Raw genomic sequence first — 27448 nt, 5'->3', positions numbered from 1 at the left:
CAGGCCCCTCACCTTGGGCGTTCGGCCACGAAAAGAGGGGGTTCGCCATCTGGCCCCTCTAGGGCTTGAAACGGGACGGCTGAGATGGGGCGGAGCCCACGGCTTGAGGGGGCGGGCCTAAAGCTGCTGTGGGCGGGGCTGGAGGGGGCCAAGCGATGGCTGCTACGGGACAAGCAGGAAGTGGAGACCTGGGATTGGACGAGGCTGGAAGGGGTGGAGCCTATGCCTCATGTAGGCGGGGCGTAGGCGCGGTGTGGGTGGGCTTTTAAAGGGAACAGCCCGGACTCGGTGCTCGCAGGCCTGAAGGGGCGGAGCCTGGCCTGGGGAAGGCGGGGCTTGAAAGGGGCGGGGCTGTCAGAGGCCAGAGAGGCGGCTGAGTTAAAAGGGGCGGAGCTTAGGCCAGGTATAAGTGAGCCTTGCAAGTGGAAGGAGCAGAACTGGAGTGGGCGAGAGTGGAGGCGGCGGGGCCGTAGGAGGAGGTCACGGTTGGAGCCGGGAGGCAGGGGCGGGTCTTGGAAAGGCAGGGGTCTAAACCTGGTGTAGGCAGGCTTGAAAGGGGCGGGGGCCGGGCCGGGCCGGAGCCTGGCCCCAGGTGGAGGTGATTAGGTGGGGCTGGACCGACGGGACGCTCACCCGAGACCTGGAACAGGCAGGCCGCCGAGCCCACGTCGTTGGAGACGCTGCACTCGTAGCTGCCACTACTGTCGCGGGTGACGGCGTCGAGGCGCAGCTCGGAGTGGTCGGGGGCCTCAGCGGCGACGGGGACGGCGGGCGGCGGAGGCAGCAGCTGCCCTTTGAAGCGCCACAGGGCCGAGGCGATGCGCTGGGGGCTGCCTCGGAGCAGCGAGCAGCGCAGGAGCACGGGCCGGCCCAGCGCCTGGCGCACATCCTGGGAGCTGGGCTCCACCTCCGGCGGGACTGGGGGCGGGGGCGGCGGTCAGCGGGGCCTCTCCCCACCGAGTGGGGTCTGAGGATCGGCCCCATGGGGAGGCGACGCGCTCGCCCCTACTCCCGCGCCCTGCAGCATGGAAGGCTCTCAGGGCGGATACACACTCGCAGCACACTCATACAACAGCCACGCTCATACCTTCCCAACCTGTAGATACCTGCCCCCTCCGGCCATTCCCTCCGGCCATGCTTCCCAGGCTGGGCCTCTATTCATGACTTAAATGCTCCTTCATCCCTCACGTAATGAAAAGCAGCATAATGTAGGGGGTTTAGAGCATGATCCCCGGAGCTAGATGGCTTAGGTTCAAATCTCAGCCCTGCCTCTAACCAGCTGTGAAATCTTACGCATATTACTTAGCCTCTCTGTGACTCGGTTTTCCTATTTGTAAAAACCGGGGAGTAACAGACACTGTTCACAGCGCTGAGAAGGGTTAAATGAGTTAGTGCATTAAAACGTTTTAGAACAATTCTTGGCACGTGGTGAGTCAACTCATCATTATACTATCAGACAATGTTTCCTTGAAGGTCCTTCCTCCTTCAAATTCCTATTCCCACCTGTCAAAATCAGTTATTTCTTTGTTGACTGGGTCCTTGGGAATGAAGATGGGAGGACACTTGATGGTGGAAGTGTGGCAAGAGTCACAAACCCCCATATCTTAGAGCACTGGGGGTGTCAAGGAGGATTTAGGGGCATCAGCAGTAGGTGGGGGGGTTTTGTTGGACTGGGATGAATGAAGGGTTAAGAGGGCGCGGGCCAGGCCGGGAACTGGGAGGGACAGCTGGGAAGGTAGTCCGGGTGGGGCGATGGGACTCACACTGCACGTTCAGCTGCACCTGGGCCTCGCGGGGGCGCACGTTGAAGCCATTATAGCGAGCCGTCTGGCAGCGGTAGGTCCCACTCATGTCGCGGCTCACCCGCTCCAGCCGCAGCTTGCCGTCCGGGGTCTCCTCCAGGGGCAGCCCCGAGGGCAGCAGCGCAGCCTCCTTGTCCACGCGAGACCAGAGCACGGGCGGCCGCGGCTTGCCCCGCACCTCGCACTGCAGCTCGGCCGGGGAGCCCTCGCGCACAGTCACCACGGCCCTGCCCTTGGGCACACTGATGGTAGGCGGCACTGCAGGGGTGGGGGGAGGGAGGAGCGGGGTTAGAGCTCCCCCCAATCCCCCGCTTCCGCTCTAGGGTTTTCCCTCCCTCCCCGCAGTGCAAGCCTCCCTTCCCCATCCCAGACGTCCCACAGACCCTTCAGCATCTCCAAAGTAGAACTCACCTCCCCAAATCCTCTCCACCTCCTGAGTCTCTACCTCGGGGTCTCTCAACTCAAAAAGAGAGCCTATGTCGTGCTGGCCTATTCCTTCTTTCCTCTTAGCCCAACCTTACAAAGTATTGGGGATCCCAGCTGTGAAACAGTTCTACAGAATATCTCCTCTCTCGGTCCCCTCTCTCCCTCCCACTGGCCCTGCTCTAGTTAAACCCTCCACCTCCTCTTTCCTGGAGTGTTATCACAGACCACTAGTCTGTCCCCCAGCATCCTTACCCTTTCTTCCAAAGTAATAGAATATCTGGGTTTTAGCAGAGCACACAGCAGGGATAAAGACTATATGTCCCAGCCAGCCTTACAGCTAGCTGTGCCCATGTGACTAAATTCTGGCCAATGGGATGTGCTGGAAAATAAGGGTCTTTGAAGGGAGAGGTGTGCCCCTCTCCTTCCTGCAGCCTGGAATGCTGACTGATAGCTGCAGCTGGAACTGCCATCATGGGTGTAGGTCTCACATGCTAAGGATAATGGAATAGTAAAACAAGATGGAGCCTGGGGCCCTGAGGACCTACTGGAGCAGAGCCACTATTCCAGCCTAGACTGCTCACTTTTACATGAAGAAGAAATACACATTTAGCTTGCTTAAGCCACTAGTATTTAGGGTTTTTCTGTTATTCACAGCCAGACTTAAGCCAACTCAACACATCATCCAAATGGAGGGTCTTTTTAAAGACTTCCATGGGTCCCATCTCACATCACATCAAACAAATTAAAATGTCCTACATTAAATAAAAATTGTAAATAACTCTACGAGGCACGCGGCGGTCCAGTTATCTAGTTACCATAATTTATCCTCTGTAGACTCTTATACATTTATTGGCTTTCATTTTGCAGCTTTCTCTTTGTATTTTGGAGCCAATTAATTCATTTTTCCAGGTCTAAACCATTTCCACAGGCCCTTAAAATGCTTCCATTCCCTAGGCATCAAGCCTATGAGCCAAATGGAGGGAATGGCCCTGTGCCCCATTGATTTCCCTGTTTCTAAAACATCCCAGCTGCCAACCCTTCTGCACCCGCACAGGTAAAGGGCTGTGTCCTCTGCTTTGAGGCCACACTGCCCTCAGGTTAAAGCTCAAATTTCTTGGCTCTGTAAACAAGGCCCTCATGATCCAGCCTCTGCCACCCCCCAGCCTCATCTTCCCTCTCCCATCCTGGGTCCCCGCTGTAGAATCCACTTGTAAGGAACACACTCCCTGGACATGCCAAGGCTTATACACCTTGGGGCTCCCCGTCCCTTCTCTCCTGGGCTTGACCCCACCTAGCAAATGCTCACATGGAGCATGGCTCCTCCGAGAAGCATTCCCTTGTGTCCCCAGCCAGCCTGCTACTCGTTCTCTCAGGTCCACCTTTAGCTCCTGTGTCCCACTTCTAAGGTCTGCCTTCCATTTCCTGCCTTATCCCACCCCTTCCCCAACAGATCTGTCTCCCCAGCTAGGCAGCAAGCTCTGAGCATGGGGCTGTGGCGTTTGTGTCTGGGTTCCCAGCTCCTCACCCAGGGCCTGGCACTCAGCGATTTGCAAAATGGATTTGTGGAATCTGGAGGCCTGGTCCACTCCCAGTGCTCAGCTCAGGTCGGTCTCCTTCCAGAAGCCTTTTTTGACCCTTCCAGCCTCACCTGGCCTCTCCCTGTGCAGATGTCAGGATGGGAGGGGCCTCCAAGGCCATATAGTTCAATCTCTCACATAAGAGGAACTGAGGCCCAGGGAGTTGAAAAGGTATAGTCAAAATTAGCCAGCTCCTCAGTGCAAGGTGCAGGGTGGGGGCTGGAGATGAGATTCTAGGGACCCTCTCCAAAGTCATCACCTCCAAACTCCGGTCATTTTCTAAGTGTAAACCATCAATGGTGGCTGACAGCAGGCTCTGCAGTCAGACTGCCTGGGTTCGAATGCCAGCTCCACCACTTATTGGTATGTTAACTTAGGTAAGTTTCTTAAACTCTAAGCTAAACTCTGACCCTAAGTTTCTTCATCTCTAAAAATTGAAGATAAACCATCTACCCCACAAGCTAAATCATGAAGGCAAATGAGATAAATATAAAATCATCAGAACACATAGTAAACACTCAATAAATGTTAGCCATTATTATTTCATTATTGTTATTATCATTGGAATAAAGACTGAAATCCCCTGCATAATCTGGCCCCTGTGACCTCTCCATTCTCATCTCACTCCATCCTCCCAGTCACATTCTCCTTCCTTCATTTCTCCAAATGACCCTGCACTTTCCTGCCTCAGTGCCTTTGCACATGCTGATTCCTTGGCTTGCCTTTCTCTTCTACCCTCCTTTGCTCTCCTTTGCCTAGTAAAATCCTGCTCCTCCCTCTGATTTCAGATCAAATATTCTATCGTAGGAAACCCTTTCCTGACTCTCATGTATCACAGTTTGCAGTGATATATTTATTTATGAGACTATCTGAAAAATGTTTGCTTTCCTACTTGGTTCAATGAGGGCAGAGCCTATTTTTTTTTTTTTAAAGATTTTATTTTTTCCTTTTTCTCCCCAAAGCCCCCCCAGTACATAGTTGTATATTCTTCGTTGTGGGTCCTTCTAGTTGTGGTATGTGGGACGCTGCCTCAGCGTGGTTTGATGAGCAGTGTCATGTCCGCGCCCAGGATTCGAACCAACGAAACACTGGGCCACCTGCAGCGGAGCGCGCGAACTTAACCACTCGGCCACGGGGCCAGCCCCCTTTTTTTTTTTTTTTAAGATTTTATTTTTTTCCTTTTTCTCCCCTAACCCCTCCAGTATATAGTTGTATATTCTTAGTTGTGGGTCCTTCTAGTTGTGGCATATGGGACGCTGCCTCAGCGTGGTTCCATGAGCAGTGCCATGTCCGCTCCCAGGATTCGAACCAACGAAACACTGGGCCGCCTGCAGCGGAGCGTGCGAACTTAACTACTCAGCCACAGGGCCAGCCCCGAGGGCAGAGCCTATTTTGCCCACTACTCTACCCCAGTGCCTAGCACATTGCCTAGTATATAATAGGCGCTTAATAAAAAATGTGTACAGCATGAACAATGGGATTGTCCTCACTCTGGCCTCCCTTTCGCAAGTTGCTGCCCCCACCGCCCCTCTGTGGGCCTCTCCAGCTCCCTCACACCTCCCCTCTTCCCCTCCAGCTGCCCACCTGTCTCAGAGGAGATGTTGACCTCGACACTGAAGTCAGGCACTGGTGCCCCTGGGAAGGATGCCACGCACAGGTAGGTGCCGTAGTCGCTGAAATGCAGGTCAATGAGCTCTAGGCTGCTCGTGACGGCGGGCAACTCAGGGTCATTTCGGGTCACCAGCAGCCTCTTGGACATGCGAGCCGGCTTGCCGTTCTTGAACCACTGGTAGGTCACCTTCTCCTGGGGCACTGCATCCACATGGCACGACAGCTTCAGGTCCTGGCCCAGCTGTATGTTCTCACTCTCTTTGATCACATCTGGGGTGATCTGGAATGTGGCATTCTTCATGGCTATGGGTGGAGGGGGAGGGAAGGGTGGCTGGGGCTGGCCCAAAGCCAGGAGCCTATGTCTCACCCCATCCAGATACAGCTTCACCCTTCGAACTGGCTTTTTTTTTTTTTTTTTCAGTTTTATTGAGTAATAATTGACATTCAGATGCATTTCTAAAAGTTCAAAAAAGCTTGCTGTAGAAAAGTGAGTTTAGTAGTCACTATAGCCACTTTGACTGAAGATACACGATGTGAGAGGTACTGTTCTAAGCACCTTACCTGGATTTACTCATTTAACCCCTCTCAGCCTTTGAGAGGCACTTTATCATTCCCATTCTACAAAGGAGGGAACTGAGGCTCAGACAGTTTACGTAACTTGCCCAAAGGAGTAGCCAACCTTGAATTCAGACCCAGAGACTGCACTCTTAACCGCTACACTGCTTTATCCTTATTCTTATTTTAAACTTTGAATATGAAAAATACAATTCTGGAAGGACACACCAGAATGTAATAGTGCTTTCTATCTAGAGAATGGGGCTCAGGAGAATTGGAGGGAAATTTTAATTTGCACATTTTACCCTTTTGTGCTGTTTGACTCTTTGCAACAAGTTTTTGTAATTTTTATAATAAAAGCCCAGTACAATCATTTTACCTCCAATTACATAAAAACACAGAGTTTAAAAAGAAAAGGTTCTGGCCTCTTTAAAAATCTGAATATTGTTTGATGTAAGCCAAGACTTAGACAGAATTCTTAATATTGGGTTCTAATTGGACAGGACCTTGGTATAACAGCCATAAACCAGGACTGGGCTGGCCAAAGCAGGCTGTATGTCACCCTAAGAGGTGACCATAAGTATTTGATGTAAATTGTGATCTCATCAACCCAGGTTTTACAGGCCAAATGAAACCAGGTGGAGAAAAATAACCTTCTGATGGGAAAAGTACCATCAAAGGAAAAAGTAGTCATCAGATAGCAATAATCTGGCTACTGTCCTTCTTGCTCTGATTAAGTAAAAATTGATAGGGAGCTAGCTTCCTTTGTGAGAAGAGCCAGAGAGAGACTGTCAGTGAGAAATGAAGAAAAAAGAGAGTCCATTTCATCAGAAGACTCTCAATTGAATTTGACAGAAGCTGTACTTTACTTTCAAGTGCTAAAGAACTGGAAATAAGCCTGGATCTTTAAAAAATAAATAAATAAACAAACAACAATCTAAAGCTTCACAAGCAGAAGAATTTAAAGTTTTCTCCTTAAAGCAGAGTAGCAAAGTCAACATCATACTGAGTAGCTAATGGTAACTACTGAGGCTGAGTCTTAGCAAGGAAAGTGTACGTCTTTAATCAGATTCCAAGTTTTGTATCATTCTTACACTTAGTAATTATCTTCAGAATTTCTGAAATGCTTTGCTAATAAGATTTACTGTGGGAATGTATGTTATTTTCACTTTAACCCTGTTAATCATTTAGAAATCATTGTACAGGAAGAAAGCCAGGAAATGTCTCTTGAAGACTGGGATGTAACACATTTAGCTTTTTGCAGCCTCAGTTTCCCAATCTAAAAAAAATGTAGGTAATCAACACCAGCCCTTCCTACTTCTTGGATTGTTGAGGTTATATGTAGAAATGCAGATTGTAAAATGTAAATAACTTTATGCAAATTTTAGTTCCACCATCTGCTGGCAGACACCTGAATTGCAGGGAAATCAAAGTACCTGGACATGCCTCTTCAGCATCTCTCACCTACCAAATGGAAGCAGACAGGCCCTTTCCCATTTCATTGGTGGTTCCTGGAGGCCAGGAACCCTGCCTGCCTTCCAAGTTCCCTCCCAGCCCTCTGGAGGCACGTACATCGCACCAGGAGGTTGACGGTCTTCTTGGCAGGGTTGCCCACATTGTTGGTGGCTGTGCAGTTGTAGTAGCCAGAGTCCCGGGCCTGCACTGAAGGGATGCTGAGGGTGCCACCCTGGGCCAGAGCACCCAGGGGCAGCGGGCCCGGCCCATGGGACCACTGCAGCTGGGGTAGGGGATCACCGCCTGTCAGCAGACACTGCACCGTCACATTCTCCCCAGGGTTCACCACCAGAGTTTCGTTCACAGACAGCTTCAGGGCTGGTGGTGCTAAGAGGACAAGGAGGTGGGGTCTTAGGGGATCATGAGGCAGGGCTGGATGTGGGGGAGATTAAGGGGGGTGGGAAAACATGGGGTCGGGGAAGGACTCAGGGGAGAAGAGAGAGGAGAAGGCAGGGAGCAGGCAGAGGGGAGGAGGAGATGCACTATGGTGATGTGCCTAGAGTCCTGTGTGGGGTGGGGCACTGCCTCCTGGCTGGGGAGTCAGCCCAGTGGGCAAGGGATACGGGTGGGGAAGTGCCTGTACCCGTGGTGTTGGTGAGCCGGAAGGTGATGGCCTTGTCCGGGATGCCGCACACATTGCGTACAGACACCTGGCAGGTGTAGCTGGCATAGTCCTGGGGCCGCAGGTTCTTCAGTTTCAGGACCTTGGTCTCCCCCTAGGCAGCAGCGGACCACTGGGGTGAGGGGCCTGCTTGAGTCTCCAGGGGTCCCACACACATTCACCCAGCACCAGGCTAAAGCAAATTCCTGTTTTAATTCCTATCTTTCCCAGCCTCCACACCACTTACGCCCAGGGAGTCTGAGCCTAGGGCAGATGCTGTACTCTCCATCCCCTGGGCTTCTCTGAGTCTGAGCTTGTCCTGGTGCACACTGGCCAGGACTGGGCCTCAGTTTCCCCACTCTGGGAAATGGAGGGTACGGAGGGAATCCTGCTCTTTCTTACAACCCATACAAACTGGCCCACAGGCCATGGCCACATGTGGAGCTCTGACAGCCACTTAGGATAGCCACCTCTGAAAGCCCTCCCTGGTAGGATGGCTTCATCACCATCTCCTGGTACCATAGGGGACCCATGGGACGTAGAGTCATTCCTCTGCCCCCAACTCCTGCCGTGCCTGCCCATGGGTTCCAATACTCTGCCTGCCAGCAGTGGGCAGGGATAATGTGCCTGCCCCTAGGGGGTGCCTTTCCTAACTAGCCATGTTCCTGGAGGACATGTTGTCTTGGGGATTCCCTTGTCCTCACCACTGCTCCCTGACCTTTCTGTCCCGATTTCATCTGCCCCAGGTTGTCCAATCAGAATGCATGCTTCTGACGTCAGAACAGAATTCTTGGAGTCAGGGCAGTCCCCGGAACTCCAGGTGTGAGGCCTCAGTCCCCATTCCCCCCTTGCTTGTTGGGTGCAGGAGCAAGAGTGTAGCCAGGAGGAGACCAGGCCAGCTGCTGCCTGTCCTCACCTGGGTGTAGAGAGGCTCATAGATGTCGACGCCATTGTCCTGGCTGTGGGACAGGGTGTCAGAGCCCCGCTTCCAGATGAAGCGGGCTGGCGGGTTGGAGTTGACAGTGCAGCGCAGGAACACTGTCTTCTCCTGGTAGAAGTTGCCTCGAACATCGCTCACTGTCTGGTGCACCGTCAACACTGGCTCGTCCAGGTCTGCGAGGGCAGAGCCCCAAGGGAGTCAGGGCTGGGTGACTCCAAGGTCAGGAGCTTAGGCTCTTGGCAACCCTCAGGAAAAGCTAAGCCACCCTCAAAGAATGCTTCCAGAGAGCCAGATGCTCTCCCAGCCCTGAAGTTTGACTAACCCATTAGAGACAGGGGACTGGACTTGATGGCTTCCCAGCTGTCCCTCCCCAAGGACCTGCATGGGGGGTGTCTTTCTTCACCCGCCCATCATGGAATGGAGGAAGCAGCTGCAGACTGGAAGTCAGGAAACCCTGGTTTGAATCCCAGGCTAGCTGTGAATTTGTGGTGTGACCTGCCTGAGTCCCTTGTCTCTCTGGGGCTGTTCCTCACTGGTGAATTGGACTAGACTAGTGGTTCTCACGCCCTGTTTGCACAACAGAATCACATGGAGATTTTCTTTTTGAAAGCAGAGTCTTTTTTTTGAAGAAGAAGAAGATTAGCCCTGAGCTAACTACTGCCAATCCTCCTCTTTTTGCTGAGGAAGACTGGCCCTGAGCGAGCATCAGTGCCCAACTTCCTCTACTTTATATGTGGGATGCCTGCCACAGCATGGCTTGCCAAGTGGTGCCATGTCCGCACCCGGGATCCGAATTAGCGAATGCTGGGCCACCGAATCTGAGTGTGTGAACTTAACCGCTGTGCCACCGGCCCAGCCCCAGGGATTTTCTTTTTTAATACTGATGCCTGGTAGAGCTCATGGATGGTGTCAGAAGTCAGAAGAGTGACTGCCTCTAAGGAGATCATTGACTGGGAAGGGGCATAAGGGCACTCTCTGGGGTCCTGGAAATGCTCTTGGACTGGATGGTGTTTACACATGCACATATATATGTAAGAATTCATTGAACTGTACATTTAATATTAGTGCACTCTGTTGGATGTACGTTAATCCTTAATAAAAATGTTTAAGAAAAAAATCCCCATGTCTGGGCCCCATCCCCAGTTAATTACATTGGAATCTCTGGATGTGGGACCCAGGCAGCAGTATTTTTGTTTTAAAGATCCCCTAGACATTCTAATGTGCAGCCAGGGTTGTGAACCAAAGGCATCAACATCTACATTCTAACATCCCACAATGGATGTCCCAACATCCCATTATTGGGTCCTCCCAAAGCCCACCTGGATAGAAGTCATAACCAAGACCCTGGGTGGAGGTGGGGCACTGGTGAAGCCCACGCCCTGCCTGCCAGCCCTGCCAGCACCAATAACTTGAGCAATGACCCTCAGCCCCAGGGTTTGGCAGGCCCCTGGGTGGCTGATGGGGGACAGAAGAGAGGGTCTGGGGTTCCATCGCTCACCACTCTATCGGGTCTCACTTGAGGGGTGTGCAGCATATTTAACAGGTAGGTTCATTGTAGACATTAAGATGGTGCCAGACAGGCCCCTGGGCCTAGCCCCACAGCTTCTGGGTACATAGGTCAGTTTGGATGGGCACAGAGGTGGTGGCAAGCAGGGAAATAGCCTCTTGGTGTTCAGGGCAGGAGGGACTAGGGGCTTCCCATTCAACCATCAGCAAGGGCTGAGGGTGCTTGGTCCTGCAGGTGGTAGGGGAGGGATGTTTCAGAGCTGCCCCTGGGACAAAAGCAAAGACAGCAGGTACTATGGGAAGCGCAGTGGACCAGAACCAAGAGACCTAGGCAGGTGAGCAAGTCACAAGCCTTCAGTACCTCGGTTTCTTCATCTGTGGAATGGGTACAGTCCAACCCGCCCTGCCTTCCCTGACCACTTTACAGGGGTGTTGCAAGGTTCATACGGGATTACAGATGGGAATGTATGAATGGCAACGGGTGGTACGCACTGGAGGAACAGCAGACATGCCTCTCTAGTCCAGAGGACAGAAGGTCTCTACTGTTCCCCTCCCGGGCAGTGTCGCTTCTCCATCCTGACCCCGCCCTCACTCTGCCTTCCCATCCTGAGCTCCCCGCCGGGGGTCGCCCTGGGAGGGCAATGACTCACACTGCACGTCCACGCGGATGGACTTGATGGCGGGCACGCCCACGCCGTTCTCGGCCTTGCAGTAGTAGCGGCCGCCCTGGGTGCGCGCGATGCGCTCGATGCGCAGAGTCTCATTGAACACCGACGTCTCCTGGAACTTGTCAGACGCGCTGCCCGCAGTCTTGGTCCACCGCACCTGGGCCAGCCAGGAGGGGCAGAGTCAGACGTGGCAGAGGGTGGGGGCCTCCGGGCTGAAGGGCCCTGCAATTGCGCCTCCCCTCCCGCACACATAGTTTATCACGAGCACACGTGGGGCGTACACAGGCCTAGGAAACTAACCCAGACAGACTCGTGGGAATGCTCGGACTGGGTAGGATGCCTCAGCGAAGAGCCTGGAGTCAGACGGAGGGGTTTAAATAAGGCAGTATGGCGCAGTGGTTAAGAGCATGGATTTGTGGGCGAGTTACCCAACCTCTGTTGCCTTCCTTTCCTTGGCCGTAAAGTGGAGAATATTACCCTCCTCGTTGGGCTACTGGGAGGATTAAATGCGTACATACTAAATGCCTGGAAGACTACAAATTTGAGAACATTGTTCTGTTATTCCACTGACTGGTTAGTGGCCTTGGGCAGCTTACTCATCTCTCAGCTTCAGATTTCTCATCTGTGAAAGAGGTCTGCGAGGTTGCTAGTCTCCTGGTATTCGCACCTTTCTGTAGTCCCCTCCCATTTTGTACTAGGGATGGTCTGTGTGACCAATAGACTGTGGCGGGAGAGATGGTTTTTCACTTCCAAGATCAGGTTATAAAAGACCGTGATTTCCATCTTGGTTGCTTTCTCCAACCACTCACTCTGGGGAAAGCCAGTGGTCATGTCATGAGCAGCCCTATGGGGAGGTCACAGGGGAGGAAGAGAAGCCTCAAGTCCACAGCCACAGAGTTAGCTTGGAAGGGGATCCTCCAGCCCCAGTCGGTCCTAAATGACTGCAGCCTTGAGAGATCCCGAGCTAGAACCAGGTGAGCTGCTCCCGGATTCCTGTCCCACGGGAACTGTGAGAAACTAAGTGTTTGCTGTTTTAAGCCCCTAAGTTTTGGGGCATTTGCTATGCAGCACTAGATAACTCTATTATACAGCGTAATACCCACTTTGCAGAGTCACTGTGAGGTTTACAAACAAAGTATGCAAAGCATTCAACAAATTTCTCTTATTATTAACATTGCCTTAGATTATGGGAAGCTGTCAAGGATCACACCAGAAACTGGGGCTGCTACTTGAAATACTAGAGGTTTGAGAAAAATGGATCAGTTCCAGATTATCAAGTCTTAAGGACTGGCAGATGGGGTAGGGAAGCTCCCATCTTACAGTTGAGGAGGACTGCTTATTACTGAGACACGGCAAGGCCCCTGATCCTGGTGACTAAGCCAGAGAAACAACAAGCTTGGGGGGAAGTGGGTGAAAGGGCTGACTTCTCATGCAGGGAGCGGCCACTGCAGGCCTTACTGTTACGGCTCTCATCCCCTCGCCATCCTGAACTCTACCCTCATGGACTTAGAAGTTACAAAATGTGGGGAAGGCCATGGGCAGTTTTAGGCAATTCATACTTAGATCAGAGGGTGCTTTGGAGAGAGAACAAGGCCAAGAAAATATTTTCTCTTTTCACACTTGACATTTTGCAGTTCTACCATGATTTATCTAGATGGGGTTTGTTTACAAACTGCTTAGGACTTGGTCTGTTTTATCCATCTGAGGGTTCGCACGTTTCTTCAATTCTACAAAATTCTCAGCCTTTATCTCTGTAAATATTGCCTCCTCTGTTTTCTCTAGTCTGGCCTTCTAGAACGCCTACATTTATTTTGTAGCTTCTCCTTCTATCCTCCACATCTCCCAACTTCCTTTTCACATTTGCCATCTCTGTCTTCTTCAGACTGCATTGTGGCTCATTTCCTCAGACCTATCATCCAATTCACTAATTTTCTCTTTAGCTGTCTCTACAGTATTGAGGCCAAATTTTTCAAAAGACTGTATTATTTTTATTTCTAAAATTTGTATTTACTTTTTTCTGTATCTAACTGATCAGATTGTATAAGCTCCTGTCTTAGGGATTCTATTCCTTCCATTATCTTTTTAAACATTTTAAACATATTTATTTTAAAGATACTTTCAGATTGCTCTATTATGTCTGTTTCCTCAGATGTAAATTGTTCAGTTATTTGGGTCTATGGACTGGCTCTCCTGGCACTGCATTTTTAAATGTATTTTAAAATTTTATTCCACAGGCTTGTATTCACTGGGAATTATCTTCCATAGAAGTCCCACTTGGCCCTAACAGGCCTGTCTGTGGTATAGCTTTATGGTTTCCCATGCCTAAGATACATGGGTTCACAGGTTCAAACCAGCTTTTATACTAGCTTCTCAGCTTAAGGCTTCCTCACCACTTGGACAGCGCAAGACTTAGATAGGCTTACAGTTATGCTCACTCATAGGTGACTCTGTGCCCACACCATGAAGCAGAGTCTGCTCTCCGCTGAGACTCTGGGCTGTGGGACAGAGATCTTCTGGTCCCCATTCATAGATAGTGCCACTTCTGTCAAGCTTCCAGCTGTAGGTATAGAGTCCAATTGCAGTTCCCAGCCATAGATGGACCTGTGGCCTCAACTCATACCCCCACGTGTATGTTAATACTACTAACTATGACGTGAGTATGCAGCCAAAGCCCCTCCAAGGACCAGGTTCTTCCACTTCTCCTCAGCGCCATTGCTATAGATTCCTTCTTCATTTGGGCCCTCGAGATTTCCTCTCTTTTGCTAGTTGTTTGCAGTGGGAAAGTCCATGCCTATGCAGTCCCCCATCCTGACCACAAAGTGGGCCATGAGATGCTACTTCCCTGCTCCCCGACTAGACTGGATACTCCATGACAACGAGAACTGTAGCTGTATGCTCAGGACCCATCACAGTGCTTGGAACCCAGTAGGTGCTCAATAAATATTTGTTGTCATGATATGAGCAAAAAAGGAGGTAGGTGGCATTTCAGGAGAGGTGAGCAGCAGTGGCTGAAGCAGGAACGAACAGAGTGCACTTGAACAAGGTCAACTGGAGCACAGGGTGTGAGGAGGATGGCAGTGAGAGATCAGACAGGAAAGGAAGGTGGGGGCGAGGTCTGGGAGGTAATGGGGAGCCATAGAAGGTTTCTGAGCAGGGGAGTGATATGATGTAGCCAGTTTGAGGATGATGGTACAGGGAGCAAGGTACAGGAATGGGTTGGAGGGGGAGATGTGTGAGAAAGGGAGGCCAGTTGCAGTCTAATGCAGTGGTCCAAGGAATAGAACTGAAGATCTGACCTGGAGAGCTAATGAGGAATAGAAGGAGAAGATCCATGCAAAAGACATAAAAAGAAAGTCCTCCGAGGCTGGCTAGAAGTGGGGAAGAGATGGGACGGAGTCAAATCTGAGCCCAAGGGTTTGAGCCTGGGTAGCAGGAAGAAAATGAAACCATGGCTGGAAATAGAAAAATGGGTGTGTGTACACATAGCCACAGCCCCAAATGGCTCATACATGCGATGCTCAAGAGGACACACATGGCCAGTGCAGCCTTAGGGAGAGGTGGCTCAGCTGCCTCCCTGGCGTTAGGGAGGACCATCCTAATAGTCAAACCTGATATGAATGTCAACCTGAAGACCAGAATTGTTTTCACTTCTAAACAAGCCTTTGAGAAGGAGCAAGCAGTGATAATAGTTTAGGTTGAAAGAGTCTTTAGGGGTTTCCTTGTCTTTCTGCTTGTCTCACAGCCAAACCTATTAAAGCTGTCCCCGTTCCCAAAATTATCCCGAAAAAAGGATTTCGCCTTTCACTGTCTTTCCTAGGAACCAATCGAAACCTTTTCTGCCATTCTTAAAGGTCATAGCAGCTCACCAGCAAATTCTGCCACCCCTCCAGCCCACCTTCCCCCGCCTCGTCCCATCAGCTCTCAGTGATAACTGCCCAGACTTCCTGCCCGAACCACACACTTGCTCTGGGACCAAAGTCACCTGGCACTTCCAAAGACTCATCTTCTGTTGCTTCCTAATTGCTTTGAGTCTTTTAACCTCAGGAGTGTGGGGCTTGCCTACCTGAAGCCTCCTGGGGTAGAGATTGTATTAGATTTTATTGGTAAGTCCTGGAGCCCCAACCCAAAGACCGATACCCTGGAAGGAAGCGAGCCGAGCTACAAAGAACACTGGTTCTGGATTCAAATTCTGCTTCCACCCTCCCAAGAGCTGTGTGACCTTGGGGGTCCACCCAACTCCCTGAGCCTCAGTTTCCTCGGCTGTAACGTGGAGGCCCTAATGCCTTCCTCAGAGCATGGTGATGAGGATCTGAAAAGAAAACACTGGAGAAAGTAGCTAGCATGGTGCTTGGCACACAGTCCGCCCTCAGGCGGTGGTTGAAGGTGCATCTGAAGAAGTGTCTGCTCAACAGATACGTGGAATGGAGTAGAACTGAACAACTGACATTCAGTTTTTCCCCTCAGCCGTCAATGTTTTCAGGTGAATGAGTGCACAGCCTCCATCCCTTCCCCGCAGAGTTCATTTTCCAGCTGTTCCTCAGCCCCAGTCTCCTAGCTTCTGTTTACTTTCTACCGTCTGCCTCTCGTCCCAGCTCCTCCTGCCTCTTCTCAGGCTCTGATCCCAGAGTTGGGTGGGGAGGGAGGAGGAGGGGCCCACGCAAGGCCAGGGTGGGGGCTTACCTGGGGCCGAGGGTGCCCGGTGACAAGGCACTGCAGCACGAGGGTGTCCCCCTCCCGGATGGTATAGACACGTTCGCTGATGTTGTCCTCTTTCACCACACATGCCTGGCCGGCGTGTACGATCTGAGCCTGGGCTGGAGCTGTGGGAGAGGAGGCTGGTTTAGACAAGAAGCATCAAGGCCTGAGGGGGTCTCAGGCTCCCTCCTGATGTGTTAGGGGGAGGGGTCAACCCAAACCTCCCCAGACTATTCCTCAGAGGGCTGACTCCCTTGAGTTCAAGAAAGAATCCTCCCAGGGCCCCAGGCCAGAAGCAGAAGGATTGAGGACCCAGAAAAGGGGCAATTCCTCCCCATCCAACCCACCTTGCAAGAGACCTGTGCTCTTCAATGAGCTGATGCGTGTGAGGGGCTTTGTAATCTGTGTGCACTGGTTCTCACTCAGCGAGCATCACTGTCTTAGCAGCCCCCTGTCGTGGAGGCTGCTGGCGCTCCACCAAGCAACCCATAGCCAGCAGATGCATCCATCCACCAGCTGCTGTGGGTGTTAGCTGCTAGGTGCACAGAGCTCACCTTCCCAGGGAAGTACCCGTAGCCAGTGGGAGCTGCCTGGGTCAGAAATGCTTAGGAGGTCACCCCCATCCCCAAAACGCACCTCCCCCCCCATGACTGATGGACATAGTGCAAATGCCCAGCTCCCTTGCCGCAAAGTGGGATGACTGTGGTGCTGTCCACAATCCAGAGCCCCCTGGGAACAGGCTGAGGCTAAGTCAACTGAACCACATTTTTGCCCAGCTGCTTCTCCTTACAGTTTCTCCTGTGAGCATTTTCTCAGCAAATCACTTGCCTGAACTGCATCCCGACCCCAACCACCCCAGGCTCTACTTTTAGAGAGATAGCCTCCGACCTCACAGACTGCACATTCCCCTCACCCAAGGGCCTGCCACTTTTCCCTCACTGCTCCCTGAGCCTGTGCCAGCCTCTTCTCCAAGAGACAGAAGGTCTCACCAGGGGCCTAGAAGCTCTCAAAAGACTGTGGCCCCTCCTTGCCCTCTCTCAGAGTGCCCAGGAGTGGGGAACTAGAGCTAAGACATGGCCAGGGGGACCCAAAGGGGAAATGACTGAACTGGAAAAGTTCACAGCCCCTCTCTCAGTGTCCGCAAGGCAAACCAGCCCCCAGCCCGCCAAAGCTTGGGCTCTGGGAAGGAGGGCAAGGCTCCCAAGGTCACATCTGTCTGCTCACAGCTGAGGGTGGAGAGAGCGGAGATGGGAGAGCTAATCCAGGGCGTGAGGGACGCAAGGGGGTGAAAAGAGAGTCCTTGCCCAAAAGAGGCACACAGAGGTGAGATAAAAGCTGTACATAAAATGTGTAACTTCCTCCAGGAAGCATCCTATGATTGACCAGCTCCTTCCCTCCTTCTGTATCCGTCAGTCCCCCAGCGCAACAACAAAGCATCAATCTGTGTGTCCACCAAATTCAGATTCTTATCTATCTGCCTGCCAGACCGTGAGCTTCGTCTTGGTATCCCCAGCACAAGACCTCGAATATAGCGAGCACTCAGTGAACACTGAATGAATGAATTCATAAGAATATCCCATGGTGAAGTTGCTGGGTATCATAGGAGAGGCATAGGAGGTCCTAGGAGGTCAGAGGAGAGAGACAGCACTGTCTGATGGAGGGACATGCACAGAAGGCTCTATGGAAGAGGCAGCGTTTGAACCAGGCCTCAAAGAACACTAGTGATCTTTGGACCCTCGTTTTCTCATCTCTAAAATGGAGAGAATGCTGCCACCCGTGAGCACTCATGAGTGTGGATATGACGATAACCCCAGATCAATGAGAAGTTCTTAGTAGAACTCTGATGTGGTCTCCAGTGGCCACAAGTAACAGCTTCACAGAGTCTCTCCAGCCAACACCGATGGGACAGCCATGAACTAACGACAGAGGTTTGTCCAGGGAGGTAGCTCGGCTGCAGGTGGAGCAGCTGGTGAGGCAGCAATTAGGAGTGACACGGGCCATGTTCAGCTCTGAAAGTCTCTGCAAACAGCAGCAGGTTCTGCAAACAGTGGCAGCTGCCACCAACTCAGAGTCTGAGTGTCCAGGTGACCATCCTGCCTGCTCAGCTTCCATGGAGGAATGACCCTAGGCTAGTTGTCAGGAGACAAGGTATGCGACTTTGGGCGAGTCAGACCTCATGGGCCTCAGTTTCCCTGCCCATAAGAGGGGAGTGAATTAGATGACCTCTGAGGTCTTTTTCAACTCACTTTCTATAAATTTTGTAATCAGCACATAGTCCCTATATCAGATGCACCCTAGAATCTGGGGAATAGGTCTGAAACTGTCACCCCCTGCAATGAAAATGCATGAACATCACTATAGCATGGAAGAGATAGCTATCTGTGGACAAGGTCCTCAGGAAACAACCCAGCAATGCATGACGTACATGCCAGTTGCTGATAAGCCAGGAGGCCGCATGGATGTCTGCAAGAGACCTGGGGTGCTTCTCAACAAGGAAGACATTGATTTCACAGGCTCCAATGGAAGATAAGCTGTAATCTTGGACACTGTGGCTTGCCCGTAGCCAGGCGGTGTTGTAATGACAGAAGCTTTGGTGACTGATAAGGAATATCGAAAAGAGCTGGAGAGCTGGACTTTCTCAGGGCCCCGCCAGCACAGGCCAGAAAAGATGGGGCCCAGCCAGCAGACACAAGGCCTCTGGCCATCGGCCAGGTACATTTCCTTGCTGGAGATGGGACTATGAGTGGGCGTCATGGATGATGACATCATTAAGATTATCCAACTCCCTTTGATGACATTAACTATTAAGACTATCCAACTCTAAAATGATAGAACCACTGTGGAAGAGATTTTGGCAATATCTAGTCCTGTGTACCCCATGACGCAGCAATTCCACTCCTGGATGTGTTCCCAATAGAAATGAGTGCCTATGACAGCCAAACAATAGGTCCAAGAACATTCATAGCAGCTTTATTCATTATAGCTAAAAACAAGAAACAACCCACATGTCCATCGACAGTAGTATGGGTAGGGGCCAGCATGGTGGTGTAGTGGTTAAGTTCATGCACTCTGCTTCAGCAGCTCGAGGTTCACAGTTTCGGATCCCGGGTGCGAACCTAGCACCACTCGTTAAGCCACGCTGTGGTGGCATCCCACATACAAAATAGAGGAAGACTGCCACAGATGTTAGCTCAGCAACAATCTTCCTTGAGCAAAAAAAAAAGAGAGAGATTGGCAACAGATGTTAGCTAAGGGCCACTCTTCCTCACTCAAAAAAAAAAAAAGAGTAGCATGGGTAAATAAATTCTGGTATATTCATACAATAGAACATTACACAAAAGTAAAAAAAATGAACTACTGATAGACACAGCGACACTGTTGAATTGCACAGACACAATTTGAGTGAAAGAACTCAGACAGAAAAGAGTAAATAGTGCATGATTTCATATATTTGAAATTCAAAACTAGAAAAACCAATCTTACAGTAACCGAGATCTAAACAGTGGTTGCCCTTGAGTGGGGGTGGGGGATTGCTTACTGGGAAGAGCACAAGAGAAGTTTCTGGGAAGTAACCTGAGCGGTGGTTATATGGGTGGATATATATGTAAAAATGCATCAAGTTATTTGCTCAAGACTTTACGGTATCTAAGTTACACTTCAATTAAAAAAACGATCATCCACCCCTCCTTGATGACATGGTCCACGGAGGTTATCCAGTTTCCTCTGATGACAGTAAACACTACGATGACCCACTCCCTTTACTCTGACTCCTATTTGATGAACCGCTTCCCATGGCTGACTTCCTCCAGGTGTCAATTTTCCTTCTGGAGCAAGCGCTGGCTGGCAGCAAGGCGCCCAGGCCCCCTTGGCCTTGGCATTTCAATTTGCACATCACCCTCCATTGAATTTCATTAACGTGAGTCAGCCTCCCCCGCTCTGCCCACTCCTGGCATGACTGGAACCATGTTTCTGACCCTGAACCAACAGAGACCCCACCAAGTCACAGGCCTCCAGAGGAGCTCTGTCCCACTGAACCTCGGCCCCCCACTCCACACACACCAGGAGGGCACTGCCAGCAGGGGCATCTTCTCATTCCCAAGGCAACCCCGCTGGGGTCTGTGTCAAGAGGCACCACGACATAATCCCTTCACTCAGTCTGTCAAACAACAAACGCTTCGAGCCGGCCGCTGTGCTGGGTGCTGGAGAGACTGTCATGAAAAGCAAACCAGGACTGGCTCTGAAAGAGCATTGTTGGGGACGCGGATGGCAAACAAGCAAACAGACATGAACGGGATGGTTCCAGCATGTGGTAAGAGCTGAGACGACTCTAAGCAGAGAAATGTGACAAGGAACAGTGGGCCGAGGAGAGATCTGCTTTAGAGAGATGGCAAGAGCAGACGATCTGAGACTAATGCCTGGCTCTTTACCCACTAGCTGGGTGACAGTGCACAAGTTACTTAACCTCTCTGAGCCTCAGCCTATTCATTTGTAAAATGGGAACAATAATGCCTTCTCTCAGGGCTGGTGTGAGGGTTTAAGACAATATATGTAAAACATCTGACCATACGGTATGGGTAGATGCTCTCTTAATAAATGACAGCTCCTGAGATGATATTTAATCATATAGGAGCAAGAGATGAGGACAGGAGACCACCCTCTGTGGCCCCCTCTATATCCCAGGGGTGGAGACATTCCAAGGAGACATTAAACCGGTAGGGATGTTTTATGAATATGTTCAAAATCCATGTTGAGGGCTGTGGAGGGCTTCAGAGGAGCTGGAAAATGGGGAGAGGGATGGAGCGCTTTTCTGAGCATCCCTCATTCCATACCAGCACCCTTAGCTCTCAGCAAGTCACGTTGTGACATTCAGCAAGTTACTTAAGCCTGTCTATGAAAATAATCCATAACCAATCTATAAATGAAAATTTGGGTGAGTTTATTCTGAGCTGAAATCTGAGGACCACCGCCCAGGGCCTTTCTTCCCGAAGGAAGAAAGGGCACCAAGGAAGTGAGGTATACAGAGTGATTATATACCCCCAAACAGGCTGTTTCACATGTGACTGAAATGTCCCTCCCACAATAGTCACAAGATTGCCCTGTCGGCACAGGACTTGATGGACACAGCAGGTAGTGGTCTGCTCTCTCAGAGGGCGTAGCAGGAGGCAAGTCTATTGTCTTGAGCTGGGTGGTCACAAGTGAGCGCAGCAATCAGTTCCTAGCCTAAGGAAAGATGCTTAATCCTTAAGGGAATGCCAACATTGGGAGGGGGAGGGAAGTTGCACCTTTATCTCAAGGGCCTTTGTTCTTGCCATAGGGAATATCTAAAGCAGATATACAATGCATGCTCAACAGCCACGGTCAGGCCCTTTTGGAAAGACAAGGTCAGGCCGAATTAGGTTTATACCAAATGGCTTCCTCACATCCTCCAATATATGCTATTGCTTGCCATTTTTATTTATCAAGCCTTAGTTTTCTCTTTTGTAAAATGGGGATTTTGTGAGGAATCAATACATTCCTGTAAAGTGTTTAAGACAGAGTCTGCTACACAGTAAGCAACCTCAACAAGTGACCCGGCGCTCCTCTCAGAAACCCACCTCCCCGAGGGGTCTGCCAGCCCTTTGCATGAAAGGCCCCTGCTCATCCGCCACAGATGGTGAGGGTGGTGCGTTCCTGGGGCCCACTGTCTATTTCCAGGCTCCTTGCCGCAGTTCTGAGGCAGAAAGGGCAAGTGCTGCTCAGCCTCCGTTGGCAGAGAAGGACCCTGAAGCCTGGAGGAAAAGTCCTGTCCAGGTCGCTTCCTGACACAGGACAGAAGCAGAGCTGGGCCGCCTGCTAGCCTGGAACTCAGCTCACTGTCCCAGTCCTCCACGGACACCCTCACCGCCGCCCGGAGTCACCGGGGGAGCCTGTTGCAACGCAGATTCCCAGGCCCGCACACACCCACCAGCCCTGACTCTTCAGGGGCGGGCCTCAGCTTGTGTTTATAACAAGCTCGCTGGGAATTTCAGAGGCACCGCTGGATATGATCATCTTTGCTGGACACCACATTCGTGGAAGGAAAACAGGACAGGATTTTGGAACCCAGTATATTTTCCTGCCTCTGGTCTATGCAACTTTTCCTATTTCCCTCTCCCGAGCGCTATCAACAAATCCCCATGGAAAAGGAGAACAGTGTCTCCCAGCCTGCGTGCCACAAAGTGTTCATCGGCAGTCCACTGCCAGGCAAGGATGCTGCATCTTCCCTCTCTTTCTCAGAGAGTCTCAGCACACAAGAGGATATTATTAAAGGCTCTGAAAAGTCCTGCAGTAAATATACCCATGTAACTTGATTTAATCCAGTGTTTTGCAAATGTATTTGGCCATAAAGCCCTTTCTTCAGAGTTTCTCTTAACATCTTGAGAGACAGAAGTGTTGTGTGAAAGAAATGGGGAAATGCTGATCCAAAGCTCAGTAGAAAACTAACAGCCGTGGAGTCAGAGAATAGTCTGAGAACGGCCAAGTGGCATGAGAGCTGTCCCCCGTGGGGCAGCATTGTAAGGACAGCTGAGGCAGAAATAGTGCGTCCCTGGCAGAATGCTTCTGGCCTGGCAGCTCGCTCTCTTCTTCCCCAAAAAGTGTACACCCCAAATTGTAGGTGGGGGTGGGGGCTGTCAGCACCCAGCAGGCCCAGTGAGGAAGCCACCAACTCTCAAGGACTCATGTTAAGGCAAATTCCAACTTACCCAGTGGGCTTCGGAGACAATTCCCACTGGAACCCAGAGGGGAATTTCATCAAGGACCCCCATTCCCCGTAAGAGAATTTCCTCCCTGTCTGAGTTCCCATAAGAAAATTTCCTCCTCAGCTGCTAGTCCAGGGGTAGGGGATGCTGTCAAACGCACAAGGATGCCACAGGAGGATGTGGAGCCAAAGAAGGCAGGCAGACAGCAAAATGAATGGAAAACCTTAATTTAAAGCCCCATCAGTTTTCCTTCCCAAGCCACATTTTAAAAGGTCATAGTCAAGTTGGGGCTGTTGTCCTGCTTCCTGTTTCTGACTCTTTCAGGGGAAGCGTGTGTGTCTGCAGGCTGCGGGAACTTCCAAACAGAGCAGAGTGGGAGGAGGGCAAGGGGAGCAAAGGAGAAGGGGGGCTGCAGACTACCCCGCCTGGAGTTGGTCTATCTGCCCAGTTACCGGATGGCAGAGCAAGTCTCACCACCCTAACTGCCTCCCACAAGCATCACTGAGTATTCTGGGCCAGGCACTATGGAATCAGGATCTGTGTTCTAGTCCTGACTTTCATCAGACAGTCATTCAACAAACCTTACGAGTGTGAGGTGTTGCGCTTGGTGTTGGGGGTACAGAGAGCTATGGCACCCAGGCCCTGTGCTAGGGATGTGTACAGTCTGGAAGAGCTAGGATAAGAATGATGCCTATAAAGGGCTGCTGAGAGGCTGGAAGGAAGCAGGGAGGGATTGCCGGGAGCTGGAATTATGTCTCAGGTCTGCCCCCAGCCCATGTAATATCACAATGACATAAAAATACATACATAACAGTAACAATTTACTTTGTGCCAGCATCGTATTGAGTGCTTTATATCTACTATTTATTGCTCATAACAAGCCTATTATTGTTCCCATTTGTCAGATGAGGAAGCTGAGGCTCAGCAAGGTCAAGAAATTTCCCCCAGGATGCCCTGCAGGTTGGAGTCTGTCTGACTCTGACTTTTGTCCTAAGCCCCATGCATCTCCAGTCCCCGAGTGCCTGGCACAGTGAGGACTCGGCTCTCAGGCTGCAGGACACAGTCTCTGAGCTGCTGGCTGGGCGGGTCCCGCGCTGCATCCTTAGAAACTCTCTCTCCCTCGCCCTCCCAGCTCCTGGTATGCACATGTTTATCGATCCTTTTATGCATGTAATGCAAATGGACACTTAATAATTTACCGGAGTTAACAGTGCTGAAATAGTAACAAGCTTTTCCCTTTTAATTAGCTGCTCAGAGAATGGCGGCTGGGGTCTGGGTGGAGGCTCCTGGGGCGGGCGCCTGGCCGGCTCCACCTGGGCCTCCCTCTGCCAGGGCTGCCGTACCCCTCCTGCAGACCACAGGCCACTCGAACACAGACCCCTCAGGGACATTAACCCTGCCCTTCTGTGCTCTCCACAGTGGGGGTGTGCCCTGCCCTCCCGCAGCCCGGGCTGTCTGTGGAGCTGGCTCAAGCCTGTCCTCTGTTCCCCACCAGCTGGGGGTGAACCGGGTGCCTTCTCAGGAGTGCTCCAAGTCTGGCAGAGCCTCCAATTCTATGCTGGGAAAACCAGTTTGAAGCAGTCCTACCACCCCGCACCATCTCCTCTGGCCTCGCCTTCGTGCTAGTCATCTCGAGAGGAAGCACCCCACACTCTGCCCTGTCCACTCCTGGTCATTCTCTCAGGTCATTAGGCCTCGGTCCAAACTGATTCCCTCCCCATCCTCCCTCTGGCTCCCTGGCCTCCCAATCCTTCAGAGGGCACACAATCGCTGGCTAACGTGCCATTGATTCATTGGTTCCTTCTGCAACATTTCCCGAGCACCCATCGTGTGAAATGTCCTGCCCTCAGTGCTGAGATGCAGAGCCAAATAAGGCGCAGCCCTCCTCCACGAAGAACCTCGGCACTCGCCTTGCTGCAGACCGCATTAGAGCCTGCTCTCCACCGCAAGCTCATTTTCGCCCATCAAAACCGAACCCATATTCAGCCGACCTCCTCTTGGGCTGCAAAAATCTCTCCCCAACCCGAGAGTATGTGTCTCTGACCTCCAAGTACAAGATGCTGTCACTGGATCTGGAGAGCAGCCACAGCTGAAAGGATCAGTGCACAGGCTGCCACCCTATCACCATGACTGAGCATAAAAACAAGTTCCTCTATCATAGTCAGGAGATACCTGACACCGCTTGCATGGCCTGCTCCTGTTTGCAGGATCTTGTACCATTTGCAAAGCCTGCTTCTGTTTGAAGGGCCTGGTACCATTTGCAAAGCCTGCTCCTGTTTGCAGGGCCTGGTACCATTTGCAAAGCCTGCTTCTGTTCACAGGGCCTGGTACCATTTGCATGGCCTGCTTCTGTTCACAGGGCCTGGTACCATTTGCAGAGCCTCCTCCTGTTCAAAGGGCCTGGTACTGTTTGCAAAGCCTGCTCCTGTTTGCAGGCCCTGGTACCGTTTGCAGAGCCTGCTCCTGTTTTCAGGATCTGGTACTGTTTTCAGAGCCTGATGCTTCTGGGTGAGCCTGGCACTCCTGACAGCTCTCCTCTGCTGAAAGTGGTGGCCCGTCCATCTGTGCCAAAGTCTCTGGAATGTTCGGCACCACTGCGCCCACATCCTGGCCTCATCAGAAGGCACTCAGGTTTTGAGAGTGCCAGGTTATATTCTTAGAATCTTCATTGTCTGTGTATCGGTGGAAGTTCAATCTGCATACCACTTAGAGAACTCTGGGATGTCGGGGCAGGCCACTGGGGAAGCCCTCTAAATGAGGACTCTGAGGTCCCCTGGGGGAGCTATAAAGAGACTTTCTCCCTGGTAGGTCCCAGAACACCAGAATCAAAAGTCTCAACAATGAGGCAACCTCGGGCAGCTCTAACCAGCGTAGGTAGGACGCTCAGAGAAGAGAGCGGAAAGCCACCTGCCTCAAGCTGGCACTGCTTGATGGGAAGCTGTAAATGCAGGTCTGAGGGCTGCCCAGAGGTGTGGTATGAGGGGCAGGAGGTAGGGCTGTCTCTCTCACCTCATGACTATGTGACCTTGGGAAGGTTTTTTTTAACATCTTGAAGCCTCAGTTTCTTCATATGCAAAGTGGGGATAATATTATATCTCAGGTTCTGGTGGAAATAACTTCTGGGTTGTGAGGATTAAATGAGATCATGCACACTGGGTACACAGCACAAGGACTAGTATCTAGCAGGTGCTCAATGAATTTCAGTTCCCTTTCCACTTGCTAATATAGCCCAGGACCCTTCGGGAACCTATTCTGAGGGCCTGTAGGAGGGAAATGTGAAAGCGAATGAGGAAGTCTCCTTCAGGAGGATGCCAAGAGCCGTAATCCTGAGAGACCAGAACACCAAGGTGGGCTGAAAGAAGTAATCACTGGAAGGAAAGATCTCCCCAAGAGAACACACAGGATGATGGCAGGAAAGAGAGGCTGCCACCCGTCAGGGCAGAGTATGGCTTCTGGAATCCAGGACCTGAGCCTGCCTGGCCCAGGGATGTGGGACCCATGATACGGGGTTACTCATATAAAAGTTTCCTGCCTGGGTCCCAGCTACCCTGCCCCACCAAGCTCTGCCAGTCCTGGGGACCCCCTCACTGCAGTTCACTTGGTCCTGGGCCTCAGCAGCAGCCCAGACACTAGATACGACCAAACCCCCACGCACCAAAGCATACCTATCGACCCAAGCCCAGGGGAGGAGCAGGGCTGGAGTAGACACAGCCCTGGGCATGGGGTTCTCATCCAGGCTGTTGCAGTAACTGCCATGTGGCCTGGGGCAAATCATTTAACCCTCGAGTCCAGAGCCTCAGTTTCCTGACTGTAAAATGGGCAGAAGAGGGCTCCCCATTGTGGTTGTTAAATATAGTAAGAATGGAATGGAATCCACCAAGCACAGCGCACGCTGCCTAGCAGATACTCTGGAAGGACAGTTAGAAGGGAGCGGAACAAAACCAAACTCACACCTCGGGGTGTGTCCACCATGAGAAAGTTCCCCTAGTCTGAGAGTTACAGCTTCCACTGTGGAGCCCGACAGCCCAAGTGACCCTGTCCCTAGGAGCCTGAGTCTCCAGTGTACCTGTGGCCAACACTAGGGATGGGACACATCCTGGGTAGAACCAGAGACGCACTGCCAGGTGCAGGCCCCAACCCAGAAGGTAGGGCCGGGGCTAGTCCTGCGCCAGGGAATGGAGGGGCCAGTGGCTTTGCTGAAGCAAAAACCCCCAAGGCCCCACCTGACCCAAAAGCCCATGGGCCTCCCCCAAGCCCCACAGAGCTGAGACCCAACCCGGAGCAGAGGGCACAGTTTGGGGCCTGGCGCAGGCTGGCTGTGGGAGCTGAGGGAAGATAACGGGGCTGAGGCCCTGGACATGAGCTGAAATGGGCGTCTGGGGACCCCGGGCCCTCAGAAAGAACGGGATGGTGACAGGTGGGTGGGAGACCGTTCCAAACGAACCTGCAAGAAGTGGTTGGAAGCTCCGCTACAGCACTTAACCTGACTAAACCCTCATTTCCCCACCATAACAGACGTCAATAATATTAGGCTCACAGCGTCTTATTAAGTGAGATGAAATATCCGAAAAGGCAATGTAAACTGTAACGCTCTGCACAGATCAGGTCTTACTAGGCGCTGAAAGACCCAAAGATGGCTTCAGAGAGTGAAAATTGGAAGTTAAGAAGCAGGCCATAATGCACCTATTAAACCAGTAAAAATAAATTAAAATGATAAAATCCATTGTGGCTCGGCTGTGCGCAAGGCTGGCTCAAACTTTTTGTAGCACAACCTAGCAGTGCGAAATGAGAACCATAAAACTGTTCCCATCCTATGACCTATTAGGCAATCTC

At 51.5% G+C, this 27448-nt stretch overlaps 1 protein-coding gene across 3 annotated transcripts in view; it reads right to left on the bottom strand.

Moving 5' to 3' along the window:
• MDGA1 (MAM domain containing glycosylphosphatidylinositol anchor 1) overlaps nt 1-27448 on the bottom strand; it is a 56947-nt gene that overhangs the window by 10169 nt on the left and 19330 nt on the right. For 2 of the 3 annotated variants that reach the window (XM_044776605.2, XM_070514989.1), the window contains exons 2-9: nt 15882-16021; nt 11184-11358; nt 9004-9200; nt 8070-8202; nt 7544-7813; nt 5390-5719; nt 1764-2060; nt 634-918 (exon numbers count right to left, since the gene is read on the bottom strand). In XM_044776605.2, coding sequence (XP_044632540.1) covers nt 634-918; nt 1764-2060; nt 5390-5719; nt 7544-7813; nt 8070-8202; nt 9004-9200; nt 11184-11358; nt 15882-16021 — 1827 coding nt within the window. The remainder of the gene's footprint in view (nt 1-633; nt 919-1763; nt 2061-5389; nt 5720-7543; nt 7814-8069; nt 8203-9003; nt 9201-11183; nt 11359-15881; nt 16022-27448) is intronic. The other variant, XM_070514990.1, reaches the window with a different exon arrangement.

The sequence above is a fragment of the Equus asinus genome, chromosome 8 (assembly GCF_041296235.1).
Source record: "Equus asinus isolate D_3611 breed Donkey chromosome 8, EquAss-T2T_v2, whole genome shotgun sequence".
In the NCBI taxonomy this organism is placed as follows: domain Eukaryota; kingdom Metazoa; phylum Chordata; class Mammalia; order Perissodactyla; family Equidae; genus Equus; species Equus asinus.
The sequence above is the reverse complement of the archived record's forward strand: the minus strand, read 5'-3'. Positions and strand labels throughout refer to the sequence as shown.